The following is a 19156-nucleotide window of genomic DNA, read 5'->3' as shown; positions in this document are numbered from 1 at the left end:
TTTATTTGTTTTGTTATGGAACTCTTCTGGTTTTGTTTTGTTTGTGCTTACTCCAAACTACCATATCCTTTTTCTTTGTTATAATTCAATATTTTTTAAAATAAACTTCGAAATATAGACAGAAACATAAATATTTTGATCTTGAAGTCTTTTTTTTTCTTTTTAATCTTTTTATTACCAACGTATTCATATAATTTGTGGGGTAAGGTAATAAAATCTCAAATCTCAAGGTGGAATAGTATAAGTTCGCACTAGTTACAGTATGATCAAGTTAGTAAGTACAAATGCATGCTTTTTTTTTTCAGAGAATCCATTCAATATAAATAATCTAAAGAAACGTTTCGTGCTCTCTCATCTCAAGCAAATTTACAGACTAATAACCTAACGAAGAAACAACAATAAGAGTATGGTTGGCCAAATTGTAAGTCACCTTATTACAACTTCGAAGAGCATAACGAAGCCGCACAATGTTTAAACTAGATATTAACGAGAAAAAAAGCAAAAGACATTGAATAAACTCGATAACTAATAACGTACCTTGTGAAAACATGAGGACCAAATAGGTCTATCCTTACTATCGTGAGAACTAAAAAAATACATTTATAAAACTTGTAAATCAAATACACATTCCTTTCTCTACAACTTTTTAATTGTATAGAAATATTAATGAAAATGAAAATTCAAGAATCATTGTTTTGGGATAATTTGATTAAAAAGAAAAAAAGAAATAGTGGACTTGGGTTTGGGTTTGGGTTTACATTTTGTTTTGGGCCAAATCCCTCTAACTTGGACTTGGACTTAAGTTTTGGACTCAAATTTGTTCATAATCTTGTGAGAGATTCTCAAAAAAAAAAATTGTAGATGAAATATATGTGTTTTAAAAATTCAGATGATATAAATCTCTCTTTTTTCTCAAATATTGGAGTAGAAGGTTGTATCGATTTAGTTCATGAGTTAATAATTATATCAACTTAAATCTCTTAATCTTACATTGTATCAATCTAATTATTATTAAATCTTAAATTAATATTTGTATCAATTTAAATCATGAAATTCTATAACTATATAAATTTAAATATAACTCTGACGAACTTTCATAAATGTATCAATTTATACATTTAACTTTGTATCCAAATAAAACGTAATAAAAGGTTTAAATTAATACATTTATTAAAGTTTAAAGTTTAAGGTTTAAATAAACATGAAGTTATAAAAGTTTAGCTTATAAATTTATACGATTTTTATATGGTAAAAATTTAAACTAATATACTTACTAGTTTGAAATTTAAATGGATGTATTTTATTCCTTTAGAAAACAATTAATTAATAAAAGTTCACATCAGAAGAAATCAAATATCAAAACCACACACAATTATAAAAGTGATAATTCCTAAGCCATTAATTTGGAGATTTGATTTGATTTATGGTTCTTAAACTTAAAACTTATAAAGTTATTAAATTTTTGGTATTTTCATAGACTAAGAGGGTCTTTAGAATAAATTATGAAATGTTTAATTTAAAAATAAGTCATTATTTTTAAAAAATTATTTAACAACTACTTAAAAGCTAATTTTTATATTAAACAAAAATTACTATTTTGAAAAACTAATTTCAAGAGAGAATTAAATTCTCTTTCAACACAATTTATTTAACGAATATTCTAAATTTTAAATTATTTTATTAAGAGGTTTTAACTTTCTTAATTTTGGATTAGTTGAACCTTTTCACCATTATTAATAAAACAACATGTAGAGTAGTGTGGAAATTTGAACCTATATTGTCTTACTAATTGAATGTTGATATATAGTTTTGAAGTGCACTTTGGTAATAACATTTTACATTGAATTTTTTCACATAATACTTTTAAGGTACTTATTGTGCAATGAGTAGAAGGATAGAATTGAAAGTGATGTGCAAATGATTAGAATTTCATTGTCAACCAAGAAAATATAATGAAAAGGCATACACATACACACATATATATAAATATATATCCTTCTCAATGGTTCATCATATTTGTTGTGCATTATAAGATCATAGTCTACAATTTGAAGATTCTCGAGCATTTTAGAATGTGTCCCGTAAAACATGGTTTTTCTTTTTAGGGTTCGTGTTAAGAAGGTTCCCATTTTACTTTTTTGTCTTTTTTCTTTCATAGATATATCACTCTTGTTTATTTTCATTTTATAATTAAAATAAATATTATCAATTATGTATTTGTTGAAACGAATAACAAAAAAACAAAGAAAAAAACTATATTAATTTTAAAAAATATATAAATTAATAAAAGCAAGTATTGTTATATATAAGTTTAATTAATTTCTATTAAATCAATTCTAAATTAACCAATAGTAGGTAAAGTTAAAGACATTTTCAAGTAAAAACTGTGTAAAATAAACATGATTATTCAAAAAAAAAAAGAAATTTATATCTTAAAAAAATATTTCTTCGAAACAAACGTGGTTATACGAGGAAGGTTAGATATTTTGTAATATTGAGTCGGACAATTCAAAAGATAATTTTAAAAGTAAAAAACTTGATAAGTTCATTTAGGCTAATAAATAAATTATGTAATTGGTTATGTTATGGTGTGTTGGTAGGTATATTTTTCTTGGAGCCCTTGTTGGCTATAGTGTCTATATCTTTCGTCTTTTAGTCGTTTTTATGTTCTAGGACGGATTATTTTGTCTTATTTGGTTTATTCACTACTTGGCTCTTTTACTTTTTGTGAGTTGTCTTCCTTTATTTTGGTTGGTTTTTATGTGTTTGATCGAGGTAGTGTTGAGAACTTGGTTTTGTGATTCGTGAGGAACAATTAGAGGGTGAAAGTAAGTGAAAAGTCTTTGCAACCTTGCATTTGATTAAGGGGAGCAGTAATCATCGACTCGCTAAAAGAACATCAAAGTTAGAGAGAACCCTAACTTGTTCTCGTGTTAAAAGATTTAGGTTAATTTATAAAGAACATAAGAGAATACCTAGGTTAGGGTAATTATTGTAAATGACAAAAGGTTAGAAATATTTATCAAATATACTTAAATTTTAGATTTTATCAACCATAGGTACTTACAGTGTTTGAAAATTTCCAATTTGTTAAAGTTTTTTGTATTTATAATGTTTTAAAAAAATTCCATAAAAGTTTCATTTGAGTTGAGCTTGGGCATGTAAAATTTTTAATTTAACTTTTTTGTTGGTAAAATCTACCCTAAGATAACCCACCTCTTCTCGATGTATTTGTGTTTTTGAAAAGTTGTTCACTCGTAAAAACAATTAGAATTACACATTAATAGTATACAAACACTTGGATGTTTAATTTAGTTTTGAAGTTAAATGTTAAAAAGGAAATTTTTTTAGAAAAGGTGAACTTATAATCTAATATTATATATATATATATATATATAGCATTTTTTTTCTATACAAAGAGCTGGCTAAACCTAAGATTTCCACCATTCTTCGCAAATCCAGAAGGTTGGGTCGGGCCTACACAAGGGGACCAACTAGGGTAGGATAGCCTCGACCTTAGCCTCCATCGATAAGGGGGGCCTTTTGGGCTAGATGGCAATCGTCTTTTTATAAGCTCTCTAGTAGTTTTCACATAAACATGCATGTGTCCCTACTCATTTTGGTTCCATTTAAGATGAGACAACTTTTAGTTAAGAATTTAAGATGTACGTCTCTCTCGTTAAAACTAATATTAGATCATCAACCAATCCAAAACCATACGTTAGGTTGAAATATATATATATATATAATGTTCCTAGCTAACACACTACTCTCACCTTCAAATAAATGCAAAGATATGAGTGGTTAAAGTTATAAAATGTATAGCAGTAGAGAGTAATAAGACGTTAGGGTTAAAATGCTGTATAGAGAGGAGTGATATTGAGAGGGAGAAAGAGAGAAAGGGTGGTATGTCGGATATTGGACAGAGAGAATAGTTTCAGAGAAAGATTCCCACAAACATGAAAAGTCCGAATGTTAGAGAGAGAGAGAGAGTTTTGGAAGTATATTAATGGCAGAAGGAATATATTTAGACAGTGAAAGAAGAAGGAGAGATAATGTCGGAACCACAGAGAATAGTTTCAGAAAATTAAAAAGAAAAGAAAAGATTCCTAAAAAAACCAATAGAATATAATGTAATATACAATAATGTCTGCCATTTTCATTTTTAGTTTATGAGTTTATGAGTTATGAGATGGCATTCCTCGCCATTTCCCAATCACCTCTCTCGTGATCTTTACAATTATTTCTCTCCCTCTCCCTCTCCCTCTCCCCTTGTACACACATTCATTATCAAAAATTGTAAAAACTAAAACATTTGACATCAAATTTGTTTTTAACCTAACGTTTTGGACGTAGAGTGAATTATTATAATATGTTATTATTATAGTCTGTGTTTCGATAATATTATGATAATCTTTGAAGCAAATATGAAAGGACTAAAACAGTTCATTCTCCACTTCTTCGTTAATCTGAATGAAGTATAAATAATTTTCCCACTTGACGCATGACGAATAATTATCATACATTAGCTCACTTTTAATTATTGACATTTGTTAAATAATTTTCATCGAAGAAAATAGAAGGTGTGAAATATATATGTTTTCAAAGTTTATAGTGAAAATTTCTAACAAATAACAAATAATATTATTTGTTAAAAGTATAGAGGAAGTAAAATTCAACAATTGAAAATATAGGTTAGTTTTTAACTTTTAATTTATTTTATTTATGTAATGCTAAAGTTTTTATTATAAAAAAGTGAAATGAGAATTATATATAATAACCAACCCATGTAACAAATCAAATGCATATTATAAATATTGTATAAAAAGTAATACTTTAAATGTATTGGTAGATAAAATATTTATCATAATTATTTTTTTTATTTTTGAAAAAACCTTTTAAATATTTCTGTCTCATCAATTTCGAATCCTTTTTTTTTTCTCTGTCCAAAAAATAAAGTTTTAACTTTATGTGAATTGTAAAATTCTTTCTTATCTTATTATATGGATTATTTCACCTTTTCAACTTATCATTATTTGGTCAGACTCACCTTTTTCCTCCTTCTTACTTTACTCTAATTATTTATTTTTTCTATTCAATTTTCAATCAACAACCAAATTCCATTTTGTATATACCTATTAATTAACTTTTGTTTATATGCTTAATTATTTATAAAATGTTAAGTTAATCAAATTGAATCTCAATTTCATCCAAATAGCCCACACCATTCTGTCTTTCATTTAAAATATTTGGATACCAAACTGTACACTTTCGTACGTTATTGGAGAGCATAAACGGTTTCATTTTAATATTATTAACATATCAATATCGTCTTGACCTAACAACATTACTTAAACATACCTTGTTCTATACGTTGTACAATTGTGTGTTATTCAATATTTTCATGTTAATTAACTATAAAGTTTTTTAAAAGACTCTATATATAAAGCTTCAAACAAATGAATAAAGTAATTGACAATTGGTTATTGACACCCATAAGTAGGAGTGTAGAATTGTCTATTCGATTAAACGTGTATCTCGATTTTGAATTATAAAATCTTAATACAAAGTTATATTAAAAAAACATTTAGAAATATAGTATTTATTGTTAATTATAAGCTCAACTTTTTTACCAAAGCAAGCATAGGTCAAATGACATGTATGTGTTAATATTTCAAACGTTCAAGGGTGGGTTTATAATTCAAATCCTTTCTTTCGAATGTGGTAAGACATGTTTGTACTGGTCTATTGAAAAAAATCATAAGTTTGAGTCGAATCTCGAGTTCAAGAGAAAAATAAAGTTAATTTTTTTCCAAATTAAAGTTATTTCTTTATTACTTATTAGTTAGGTTAGCATGAATAGTTGAACTTTAACGTGTTAGTTTATTAAATCTTCAATATTTGAATAAATAAAGCAGAAAAGAAAAATTCAGAGACAAAGGATTAAATTATGCATCAAATGAAGAAGTTTTCAAAGAGAAAGAAGTTGATGCAAAGATTTACAATGACAATTTCCAGCAAAATAAGTTCAACATGTCTCCTTCAATTTTTAGCCAATTTTTATTATTCTATACCCTAATCCAAATAGAAAATTAAATTTAAGTATAATTAGAAATCCTAATTAAAGTGTTTAAGAACTTAAATAGATTTCAATATTTTCTTCTGTTGAAAGAGTTGTTAAGTGAGATTCTTGAAGAGTCAAGAAGGAAATTCAAAGCTTGAGATTGGTGAAGCTCACAATAGAAACAAACAATGATACTCATTGGGAATAATTTGACGAATATCTCTTTCCTTTTTTTAATTTGTGGATATCCTAAACCTTAATTAATAAAACTTTCAATTTTTCATCTAATAACTCTTTAGAATTGGAATTTGATAGTTATGTATCAAAATTTATTGGATAAAAAATAAAAAAACATTTTTAAAGGGTAAGAATTTAACAAATGCACTTTGAAAAACCAGATACAAATTTTTAAAGAACTTGATATTACATTAATTCAATATTTATAGTCAAAATTATTAAACTAGGACTTATATTTTAAAAATATTAACTAAACGATTTTTATTTTTTTTCTAATAATCTTATTGTGTTTTTCAAATTCTCCACTTTGATACCCATCACACATTAATTATTTATAACTATAAAGCTTTCTTGTAATCATAAATAAAAAATAACAAAAAGAAAATGTTAACACCCATTACATGATTCTCAATCTTTCATTTTCCATTACATTTCAAAATTAAACAAAAATAATAATAATAATAAAAAGCTAAGAAAAATTGAAATAATAATTATAAATAATAAAAAAAAAAACTAAAACCAAAACTCGTTTGCCTCCCCCTTCTGACAAATACACATGGAAACAATTTCAAACCAAAAAGAAAGAAAGAAAGAAAGAAAGAAAGAAAGAAAGAAAGAGGAATTTTTGTTCTTTTTTTTTTTATATATAATTTCTTCCTCTTTCTTCCTCTATTTTTTCTCATGAAGAAGAAAAAAGGGAATGAAATTGAAAAGATTAATTTGTCTAATAATAAGAGTTCATGGAATAATGTGATTTTGAGAGCGATCAAAATGGAGAAGCTGACCATTATTGCATTTAGGGCAATCTTGAAGATGCTTTGGAACCATAAAATACATTAGGCATCTCTTGCAGCCTCCAACCACCAATACATCTTTTTCTTCTTCTTCTTCAACCACAAACGTCTTCTTCTTCTTCCTCATGTTTGTCGATTCTGTCGACGACTCTTCGCTGTCGTAAGAGCTAATATCATCCTCCTCCTCATGGTCGTCTGAGTAGTAATAACAGTAATCTTCACTATATTCATCATCTTGATAATCTTCATCTATTATTGTAGACCTTGGATCTTCCTTTGCCTTCATTCCATTCCTCCAATTTATGTAGTATATCTCCCCTGTCTACAAATCAACAACCAAAAAGAAAATCACAAAAATTATAGTTCCACATAATATATATTATTCCTTTTCAAATTCAAACCCTAACCCACTTGATTAATTTGTAGAAACAAACAAGTTTAAAAAGGGGATTTTTGTGTATATAATTTTTTTTAAAAAATCCACATATATATTGTTCCACTTCAAATTCAAACCCTAACCCACTTCATGAATTAGAGAACCAAACAAGAAAAAAAGTTCAAAAAGCTATTTTTTTTACATAATCTTTTTTAAAAAAATCCACATATAGGTTATTCCTCTTCAAATTCAAACCCAAGCCCATGTCATGACTTGTAGAACCAAACAATAGAAAAAGTTCAGAAAGGGATTTTTGGTGAAACTCAAACCCTAGTTTTTTTGTTTAATATTCTTAGGAAGAATATATAAATGAAAAAAGGAAAAGAGGAAGGGAAAAAACCTTTAAATCAAGACATTGCTCCCAATGGTAAGGCAAAGAGAGATGAGAGTTGAGATCCAAAGAGGTTGATTGCTGATGCTGATGCTGATGAATAGAAGAAGAAGAAGAAGAAAAAGAAGAAGAAGAAGAAGAAGAAGAAATTAGAGGTTGTTGATGAGCTTGATGAGTTTGATGATGATGATGATGATGATGATGATTATGGGTTAAGGAACATTTTTGAAGAGAGCATTCTAAAGCTTCTGTGATTGTTCCCATTTTTGCAACGACGACTCTAGTACTACTACTCATTTTCTCATTAGTACTCTTCTCTAAATGCCTCTCTCTCTCTTAGCTATCCTCCCCAGCTTCTTCAAAACCTATTTACCTCTAACATACAACCAAACACAAAAATACAAATAAAAACATGTGTGTGAAACGTACTCTTCTACCCACACACACAAACAGATTAAGGGTGAGAAATGAGAGACAATTATTAAAATAAAGTTAAAGATATCATTTCACTCGTTTTCTACTTTTACAAAGTCCAGTACTTTTATTATATGGATGTTATATAATATTAATTTATTATTATTTTCTAAAAACTTGGTTTTGTATATATGGTTGTTCATGAATTTATGAGTATTTTATCTTTAAAGAAGCATTTGGATTGAATAATTATAATGTGTGGGGGTGTTGAATCTTAGGAAGGGAAAGGGATCCACCAGGTGTGTGTGTTGTGTGGACTCAATTATATGTAATTTCCTAATTACTCCAATTCCTACGCCCCCATTGTGCTGTGTACTGCTGCCTCCTCTCTTCTACACCTTTTTCTTTTTCATAAACTGCTCAAATACAAAATTTAATACACTCGACAAAAAAATTTCTTAATTGTTGGGTTGAAGATCTTCTTCTATTTTTCTAGTAGCTAGCTCGATCAACTTGAAATTTTAGTTTGGTCTAAAAAGCTCTTCCAACAAATTCAGCTCCATTGATGTACATATAATTAAAATTTCAATGGGCGCGCTTAAAAGTTTATGATTAAAATGGTTGAGATTAAAACTATATTTTGTTTAATTTCTCGATTCTTTCCTTTTAATTTGTCCTAGAATGGTAAGTCATTAGTACTTTAACTTAGTCCATCTAAGTTCTAAGTTTTAACACAAGGGTAATAACATAACCTTTGTCTAGGGTAATTTAGATAATGTTCGATACGACACTCACTCGTAATTGTACTGAGCAAATATAGTATTTCAATCTCTAGAAAAGAAATTAATTAGTAAACAAATAAGATTATTTTCATCGTCGGTTACTAGGTCAATAATATAAAAAGTTGAATCGGATTTAGAATTTGAGAAATGAATAATGAGATAGGGAAATAATGCAATTAATCATCATAGCAATTTTGAAAAAACTTCTCAATCATTCAAATGAAATAATGTTTATAATTACATAAAGAAACAAAGAGGGGGTTCATATATGTTGGGATGCACCACTTTTTATATTCTAGGGCCCCCTTTAATATATATATGAACTCTTAATATATAGTCCCAAATCTAAGGGAGGAATTAGGGTTTAGTGTTGAAGAAGTCTTACTATATAGTTTTTCATATTTGATCTTTCTTTTTTTTGCATATATAATTGCTTAATGCAATTATTGCCCATTCATTTTACAGTTTTTTTTTTTCTTTTACTTCCAATTAAACCACAAATTGAATTAAAGTTTCTTTTTCTTCTAATTTCTTTTAAGTAAAGACCAAAGTTCTTTAGTAATGGAATCTGGAAGGGACTATTAATTCTTGAAAAAGTAATCCATTTTTGGCTTTTTTCTTTCACCCTTTTTTTTTTCCTTAATGGTCATGTATTCTCTCTTTTATAAATTAATCCATCAATAATATATAATCTCTTTTTTAATAGTTAATGACAAAGTGTCATTTTGTGAATGGTAAGATAAGATTTGTCCTACTACATATGGTGATTATTGCCAAATTGATGAAAGTGATTTTTGTATATCGATTCTTCATGTCTATTTACTAATTCATTGTGATTCATGAAGTATTTCTCATCATTTTTTTAGAGCTTTCTTTAGATTTTGAAATTTGTTGTAATCATGTAGATCATTAACTCCAATGAGTTATTTGCGGTTAATATTTTCGTTTATTAATGGAATATTTGAGAGCGTAAACTACTTGAATGTTATTATTGATCATATTACACATCTTAAACGAAAAAAACTTGTGAATGTGGATTGCCAAATGCCATAAGAAATTGCAACCAAAAATCTAAAAACGGAGTTCTTTTTAGGCATAAAACAAATCGTATTGTATACTAATCATCTTTATGGCATCAATTATACGTAGTATAGGTTTAAAAATTGAATCAAATTAAAACCATCATTTCCACGTATCGTTGAGCTAATATGTACACGTAGGTTTTATGATTTGCTCACAAAATCACCTTAAGAAAATAAAAATATAATACTTACTAAAATAGTTAAAAGGGAGTTTTAATTTTTTTTTTGGATAAAATCTAAAAAAGAAAAAGAAAATGTAAATCTCGCTAAATTCTACAATATTTATTAATTTTTCTTTCTTTTGTATTAATAATATTTTATGTCTAATTGTTCTTTTTAAAAATTTTATTAATATTTTGTATTATAGTTTAGGTGTTGGTCTCTATGCTCAATACCTCAATTTTCGTTCTTTTATTATTTGGGCTTTGTATCAGTATGATGGCCCATGAGATGCTCGTTATTGGGCTTTGTATCATATGGCCCATGGGATGATTGATATGATCTAAAATAAAATTATTCCAAGAATATATTTGTAACTTAATTATAATTTATTATAACAACAGGCTGAAAGTGAAGTTTTATAATCTAGAAGTGAAGGATAAAAGGATAAGAAGAATTAGGTGAAGAAATGTGATTGGAAAGAGTTTAAAGCAAAGTTGGTAAGCACAACCTTTGTAACCCTAATAAAACAATAAAATGAATGGAAATAAATAGTACTACAAATTAAAATAATAATTTGTACTTTATTAGAGTAGAATTAAAATGAGAATTAAGGGTAATAATTCCCAATTTGACAAATATTCTTCCATTGCCTCGTTAGAAATGACAAACATAAGGCCCCACGGGAATTAACCTACACATCATCATAACCCCAATCAAAAATTAATTAATCATTAATGCATTCTAATTGCTAATTAGCTAAGCTCATTTAATCATTACATGCTTAAAATGTTTAAAGCAACTTAATTTTCTTTATACAAAAAATGTGTTTCAAAAACTAAATGTATTCTATAAAGAATGAACATTTTTTCACATTCTATTTTTTTTTTTTTAATAAGTTAAGGTGGGAAAGGAAAAAATAAAAAGCAATAAAAATAAGAAAAGAGAGAGGGAAATAAGAATATTGGCAGACATGGATGATTAACAAAATTGTCTATCTACTTTTATAATTATTTTTCCTTGTCTTATTTTTGTTTCCTCAAAACTAAAATCCTAAAATTGTGTAATAAAGGAGAATTTGATTTTTTTATTATTATTGTTAGTATTTCATATGACCAACACATTGGTACCAAATTGAATATGTAATTCTCAAAACTAAATAGAAAAATGATGTTCTAGAGCATAAATATATTGAGTTTAAAGAGGAATATTTTCTTTTTAAAATTAAAATTTTTGAAATATTCTTAACGCTAAATTATTTGTATAATAATTGAGTTATGCTAATGTTAGTCTTCAAAATATAGATGTTGTGTTGTATTTTATTACGTATTTTTTGTTTTGACATTTTTAGGTTAAAGTATAAACCTCGTAGTCTAATAATAATAACAACATGGTTGATAATTAGCATTTACACTATTTTAATACTAAACACATTTTTTAAAAATAAAAATATTATGTTCTTAAAATTAAACAATACATAAACTTTTCAAATATGAAAGTATTGAATATTTTTATTTTGTAATTATAGTGATCACTGATACTTTAAGAATTGGTTTTAAATTTTTATATATTTACAAATGTTTTCATATTGTGTTTTATTTACTAATATTTTAAACATAATTGATATACTTATCCTTGTCCATAAAAATATCAATAAACCTCAAATGAAAGGGGTTATTTCAAAAATAGAAAAAAATAACAAATTATTTACCTTTATAAAACAAAATCATTAAAAAACAAAATAAATTTGTTAGTATAAATATTTGTTAAATGTTCTGTTTTTTATGATTTTTTAAATTTAAAATATATAGAAGAGTAAAAAGTTGTTAGTAACATTCCTTTTGTGAATTTTTATATCGAATACTTTCTTCAATCTTTCAAGCATCGAATATCATTTCATTATTATAAGAAAAGAAACAAAATATAATCTTATCACCAAGTAATTTGTTATTTCAAACCATGGGGATGGAATGAAAATGTGGATTATTGATTTACCCATATGTCACGTATAGGAATGGAAATCTTCTTTCTTTCTCTTACCATGGCTGGAGTTTTCACTGTTCATTTTTTTGCTTTTGCTCGACCATCAATTTTCTCTATTTCTGTTTTCTAATTTTGTTTCCCATTCTCACTCATCTTCTCCCCCTCCTCTACTTGTTTTCACTTTCATTTTTTGTGTTTTTTTTTCTCTTTCCATTTAGTAAGAGTTTTCTTCTCCCTTTTCTCTTTCTTCTATTTTTCCTCCTATTAACAACAATGATTCTTTCCCAAAATTAGTTAGAGTTTATTTTGATAATATTGGATACAATAAAAATACGTGACTATTTATAAGGGTTTTAAGAAAGGTATCAACAAACACTTTATTTATTTGGAGCATTCTTGATCCAAACAAGTCCAATCAAGCGGCTTGGTAGAGTTAGATGTCCCGTTGCACACTTTAGTAAAGAATCTTTACCACTCCTACGTACTAACTTCTCACCTAATCCTTCAAGAAAGTTGACTGACTTTATAAGAATAAAATTTTAAGCATATTCCAATTTCCAAGATTATAGGACTAGACTTAAACTTTTGAATATCAAATTTAAAAAATAAATGCGGTCACGTCTTCTCATATCAACCATGTGGGATATGAAAGGTAAAATTAGGCACACAAAAAAAGAAAGTCAAAATGAAAATTTGAAATTGTTTTATAGAGTACAAGATTATGGTCAAAAGTAAAACCAAATTAAGTTAATTACATTATACACTTCCATTAGGCATTTTTAATTTGGTTGAGAATTGAGATGAGGTGGATATCTTTGTTTTATAATATCACACACAAAAACAGAGAAATTAATCTAGTAATATAGTAAACTACGTATAAAATCAATACTGAGGGCTGTTACCTCTCCTTGCGCTTCTCCAAAAATCTATGAAGTGACCTTTTCCTTGCCAATGGAAGATCTACAAACAAATTAACCCAACATTACTTTTACAACAAAACAAAAAAAAAAAACATTTAAATAGGTGATTACAGTTTAGGGGTTGGATGGGATTACAAAAGTATCTAGAATTTGTATTACAACATTATTGTTAGTCCAGTTATTCAAGGTGTATCTACGTGATACGCTCTAGGTACCTTGTAGTAGGAGTGTACATATTGACTGTTTGGTGTCGTTTTGTGTCATTTAAAAAAACGACACTTAAAACTTATCATAAAATGGTGTGAACGGAAGGTCCGTCGATTAAATATTTTTTTCTTCCATCTAAATTAAGGTGAAAGAAAATGAGAGATGAAGAGAATGAATTGATGAAGTATTATTGTTAGGTTAACATAATTTACTGCTTTTAAAAATTTAAATCAATCAAAATGGTGGGCTTGGAGACTAGGTACCATATGGAAATAATAATAATAATAATAATAACCTACCACTAAGATGATAGGTTTGACCTTAGGTCGGTCGATCGAAGGATTCTCTAAGTTTTTAAATGTTTTTAAGAGTTCAACCAATCAACAAATAGGTTTATGAGTGTTTTGAGAAGTTACGGTTGGATAATTTGCTCAACTCAAGTTGAAGTTGCTCATCACGAAGCCCAAAGGAATCATATCGAGACTTTAGACCAAGCCTTGATCGAAGTAATTGCATTTGTCAGCACATTGGACAACATCACTACGAAAGTGCAAAACAAGTGTCAACATGTATAAAGGCCCTTAATGCTGAGGAAGAACAAGTCACTCTCAAACGAGATGAGGAGATTTTCAAAAAGTTCGTAAACCCAAATCTTGTGAGCGTACAAAAGACTATACAATAATGAGTATCTGTCTTGGATAGCAAAACTCAGACAGAGACTACAAGCAACACATCTAAGATCAGACTATTGAGTAACTCTGATGATAAGATAAAGAAGAATCCTAAACTGGAACCTGAAGAGGAAGAAATATTGTTCAAAGCAATGCTCACATCCAAGAAACTAGGTGTGAAGTATGTTGAAGTCTTGGAGTGGGGTGCAAGTCTAAACACTTCCTTCGTAAGTGGAAGTTTAACTTGACCACTTACTAGTCTCAGCATGAAGAGTGAAGCTTAGGACTATTCAGTAAGTCTACAAGTTTTGAACTATTCTACGAAAGTTGTTGAGTTGTAAAGTGTATAAAGAGAGTGAGTGTTGATTAAGAGAGTGTGACATCATAGGTCGTACGATATAAAGATTAAAAATTTATGTTTGAACTTGAACCCGTGACACTTGGTATTAAAGCCAAGTTACGCTCAAAGGAAGAAGAGATGGAAGGGGACCTGAAATGCACAACTAAGTTGGTTCCAAAAGCCCTAGAGGTTGCATTGAGAACAACCAAGTTGTGATGTTTTGGTTGAGAAGACCATATATGCAGTCATATCTTCTTAATGTTGTTGGAATATTTTACAGTGAAATGTGGTAGTAGGACCAAGTTTCACTCAAACGTGGACCACACTCATAATCCACAAGTACCAAGATCATATGGAGATCAAACGGTGCTTAAGAGGACTTGGTAGATGAAGGAGGTGTTTTAAAAGGTTAGAAAGATCAATCATAAACTCTCATGAACCATTATTGAAAAATAAACAAAACTAAACCATTTATAAATCCACTGTATAATATATAAAAGAAAAAATAATAATTAGACCAGAATAGTTACAATTCAATTCAAACCTAAAAAGGATTTGATTTGATTTTAACTCAAATCGATTTGATTTGATTTTAACTCAAATCGTGAACACCCCTAGGAATGAACTCTACAAAAGGTTGGCTATTAGGTGAGAGATATATAGATTAGCAACATTACTAGACTTTTCAAACCCATATATTTCCAACCATAAAAATGTATCTGTATTTTGTATGACTAAAATGAATATCTGTACAAATTTTGAAAACAAACAAAGAAGCTGGGCACAGCTGACCCACCATCATCTCCAGAGAAATTAACCATGGTAAAAACTTTGTTCATTTTTAACTCGTGTTGCTATGCCATAACAATTATTTTATTCTATTTTTGCCAAGTCAGAAGCCTTTTCTTCCAAAAAATGCCTACAGAGACTAAGTAAAAAGAGAATTCAAAAAATTGTTATATACGTACCCTCATCTTGAGGATCAACGTCCAGGAGTTGTTGGTACTGATTTGAAGGAATTTCAGCCACTGATTTCTCTTGTTCAGCCCCACTTTTTCCATTACTATTGCTCCTACTCTTTTCAGCAAAAGTCAGAATGCTTTTGGCCTATTTGTAGGAATATAGCTTACATGGTTAGAAAGGGGTAACACTATTCATTTTATATAATATATGTGCAAATTTTTTTAAAAAATAAAATTATTTCAAAATATCAATAACAATTATTTTTTCAATAATTTACAAGTATCGTCCTTCTTATTTAAAAAAGAAACATATTTGAAGCATATTATTTTTTAAAGAAAAACTAAATCATTAATTAAAACCTATTGGGAATAGTTAATTAAGTTTATACAAACATGTTTCACCTTTGAATTTTGTTGCCTTGTTATATATTTTTAATTGTAAAAAGGTTGATTTTATTTTTTAAATTTGGTTAATAAAGTTCAACTCTTTATTTTAAATAATGATGTTAACAAGATCTATTTGGTTACTTATGTGATAGTATTAGACTAATTAAAAAGCAATCTATTAATTCTAACTATATCTACTAATTTCAACACTAATATACAAAAGAGAAACTAAAAAAACGTGCCACATATAAAATATTAAATAAGTTATTCTTTTGCAAAAGGTGCAAGTAAAGCAAGGGATTTAAAACATGAATGAAATTTTAAAATAACTTTACATTAATCAAATCCCATTAATAAAATGGAATGTAGATATGAGAAAAATGAATCCATGACTTTCAAATATAATATAAAATAAATGTTCGTCGCAATAAATAATAAAGTAATATCATATCCACGAAATACTAAATAATAATTAAAAAAACGACATAAATCTTGATATTAACTATGAAGTTTTGTAGTCACTCATTTGAATGCTGAAAATATTTCATTTACAACTATTTGCAAATACAAAAAAAAAAAAAAAAACAATAAATTCAATTACAATTCTTTTCCTAAAACTTCAAAACTCTCTCGCACTTAACTATAACTAGTAATTTCTAGGGAAAAAAGAGTCATTCTGATCTTTAAAATGTTCGGATCTAGATTTCATTTAGCAGATAAATTTTAAAATCTTAACCATTTATTTTTAAGTTTAGGTTAAATTACTTAGTTTTAAGTTTTGGGTTAAATAGTAGACTTAAATGCTTGTTAATTAATTTGAGATAACTATGAAATTTTGAATTTAATTTTAAAAGAGAATTATTAGGTAGAATTCCGTACATGGTGGAAATGGAGAGGACATGGTTTGAATGAACGATACCTCATCACGAGAAACGTGAAAAACGGCGACGGTTTCATTGTAAAAAATTGTTAAAGGATATTTATCATCGGAACCAATCTCTGAACTCAACCTGAAAATTAAATCAACATTGTCAGTTTCAAAGATTAAAAGAAAAAACAAATTACGATCACAGAGGATAAGAAATTAGAAGAATGCCTGGATTCAGAAGGGGAATAAACAGGAAGTGTTGTCGAGAGATTCCGATCGCTATTAGGACTTCGAAATTTCGGAGAAATCGCAAACGGAACAGTGAAATCGGAGTGATGATCGGCAGAGCCAGAGACGATGAGAGATTTGAGAATGGCCGGATTGATTTTGGAAATGGCGCTCTGAATGTCTGAGAAGAAAGAGTAAGATCGCATGAATTTTGTACAGCTAGAAACAGAGTTGAGAAATTAAAAATAAAAATCGAGTGAGGATTGAGATAAGAGATCAGATACCTTTGAAGCTTCGTTGACGGCGGAAGAGAGTGGAGTTGGCGGGGGTGGAGGAGGATTGATTTTCCATGGCGAAGAAATCGAGTTCAACAGTGGACATAGTTCTTTTCTTTTGTATGGAGGAAGGAAGAAATGGAAGTGTGAGAGAAGGAGAAAGAGAGTGATCAGTGAAGGGTTTTGATAATGAGAAATGAGAGAGTCCAATATTTGAAGGCGGGAGGAAGGGGAAGGAAGGAAGAAAGGATATTGTAGGGCGGAGGGTATTTTTGGGATTTTACTACTCAAGATCTCTCTCTTCTTTCTAATTGGTCAGAAAATAGTTTTGAAATGTAATTACTTTTAAGGCCAAACTCCTAAAGATATTTACAAATCTAACCAACAAAAAATATAGCAATATTTATTATTGTTTTATTCTAAATATGAATTCTTTACATAACAACATAAAGTCTCCTTTATAAATTCATATACCATTTATGGGTTTCGGTTATAAGGCACTCAAGTTTTAGAAGGAGTGAGGAGATATGTAAATGTAGATTTGTCGATATCTCCACTAAAATACAACTATTTTGTTATCTTCTAGAAATTCTCTTTGTCGTATATCGAGCAATCAAGAGCAAAAACCACTTAAAGAGAGCATTTTCATCATTAAGGTCTTCTAACCAGGCAACACAATCTAGGCATTTTGATATGTACACATTTTAATCTCTTTTGCACCAATTTCTGAACTCTACCTAACTAGAGAAGGTGATAAGGTTTTTCACTGCGTCACTCCTTCTAGGCCATTTGCAACAACAATTTGCAAGTAACCGAATGAAAATCCTTTGATAGAATGGAGCTTTCTAAGCGAATCAACATAATCCATAACCTCTTCTGAAAAGCTGAATTTCCCACCAAAAGGTTCCAAAGAATTTGAATTAGTTTCAACCTATATACAATAAAAATACGTTGTTGTCTTGTAGAAACACAGTTAAACATGACAATGGCAGATCTTGCGAAAGAAAAATGATTCTCTATGGTTAAGGATAACTTCATCCCACGACACTAATACTTATTTAAATGATGAAGACATTTTAATAACCATATAGTTACTATATATTAAGTGTTTAGATCTCTATTGGACATGTAGACATTTTTGTTAACGTTTTTTTCTTTTTTTGTAAAATTGTGATCTTAATATTATTTTCCAGGTCGAAATGTAACTATTCATAATACATTTATAGTTAATCGAACACTTATTCATAATAACTATTACCACATTTTAGTGGGGGGTTTTACAAATTATATATATCATAATTTAATTATTAATTAACGTAGAAAGTTTCTTTAGAAAAATAATAATTGAAACATTCAACAAAATAAAAAAGAAGAAGAATAAAAAGAGAAAAGAAAGGTGAGAGAGAGGTTGAATTCCTCTAGGTTGGAGGAAGAGAGAGAGAGAAGATTACTATAAGTCGTAAATGATAGGTACAATTGTTATTAATTAGTCGTCACGTCAACATGAGATAGGATTCGACCATTTTTATTAAAACAATATTTATGAAGATAAAATTGTATAAGTGTGAATAATGACCGTATTTTACGTTGAGAGCACATATACAAAGAAGAGAAGATAGAAAATAGTGTTATGTGACCAAAAGAGAGTATGGTATATAGAGCTAAATAGTGATGATTGAGATGAAGTTGAATAGCAAATATATTACTATTCAAAACTTGAATTTACTATGCAAATCCTCAAACGGTTATACATACAAAACCTTTTCCCAAACAATATGATCGGACTAAACTACCTCTATTTGTTCTTATGAGTAAGATAATAACCAAAAAGCGTTATAAAATGATCAAGAGTTAAAAAGATGAGCAATGCACCCTTCTTCCATAGCCGAAACTTCTTTTTTAATTGATTCACTTTAGTGTTAATTGATTCAAGATTTTGATGTCATACATACTTATTGTAGTTTAATGTGTTGGCTTAATGGAGACTCGTTCATATCGCTATCCCACAAACGAAGT

The 19156-nt window shown here is 28.2% G+C and overlaps 2 protein-coding genes across 3 annotated transcripts; both read right to left on the bottom strand.

Annotated features, from left to right (window-relative positions):
- Positions 1 to 6771: 6771 nt before the first annotated feature.
- LOC101222996 (serine/threonine-protein kinase stk11 homolog) lies at positions 6772 to 8314 on the bottom strand. The gene is made up of 2 exons (XM_004152267.3): positions 7872 to 8314; positions 6772 to 7417 (listed from the first exon to the last, which is right to left on the bottom strand). Exons 1-2 carry the CDS (start codon positions 8157 to 8159, stop codon positions 7040 to 7042), a joined length of 666 nt encoding a protein of 221 aa, XP_004152315.3. The 5' UTR covers positions 8160 to 8314; the 3' UTR covers positions 6772 to 7039.
- Positions 8315 to 10705: 2391 nt separating this feature from the next.
- On the bottom strand, positions 10706 to 17380 carry LOC101222913 (protein TIFY 9). 2 transcript variants are annotated; one of them, XM_004152101.3, is made up of 6 exons: positions 17150 to 17380; positions 16866 to 17046; positions 16689 to 16779; positions 15389 to 15527; positions 13185 to 13242; positions 10706 to 10993 (listed from the first exon to the last, which is right to left on the bottom strand). In XM_004152101.3, exons 1-6 carry the CDS (start codon positions 17244 to 17246, stop codon positions 10957 to 10959), a joined length of 603 nt encoding a protein of 200 aa, XP_004152149.1. In that variant the 5' UTR covers positions 17247 to 17380; the 3' UTR covers positions 10706 to 10956. The 2 variants fall into 2 exon arrangements, with proteins under 2 accessions (XP_004152149.1, XP_031739596.1); XM_031883736.1 differs by lacking the exon at positions 10706 to 10993 and adding an exon at positions 12478 to 12784.
- Positions 17381 to 19156: the final 1776 nt, after the last annotated feature.

The sequence above is a fragment of the Cucumis sativus genome, chromosome 4 (genome assembly GCF_000004075.3).
Source record: "Cucumis sativus cultivar 9930 chromosome 4, Cucumber_9930_V3, whole genome shotgun sequence".
In the NCBI taxonomy this organism is placed as follows: Eukaryota; Viridiplantae; Streptophyta; class Magnoliopsida; order Cucurbitales; family Cucurbitaceae; genus Cucumis; species Cucumis sativus.
This window is presented reverse-complemented; position numbering and strand designations above follow the sequence as displayed.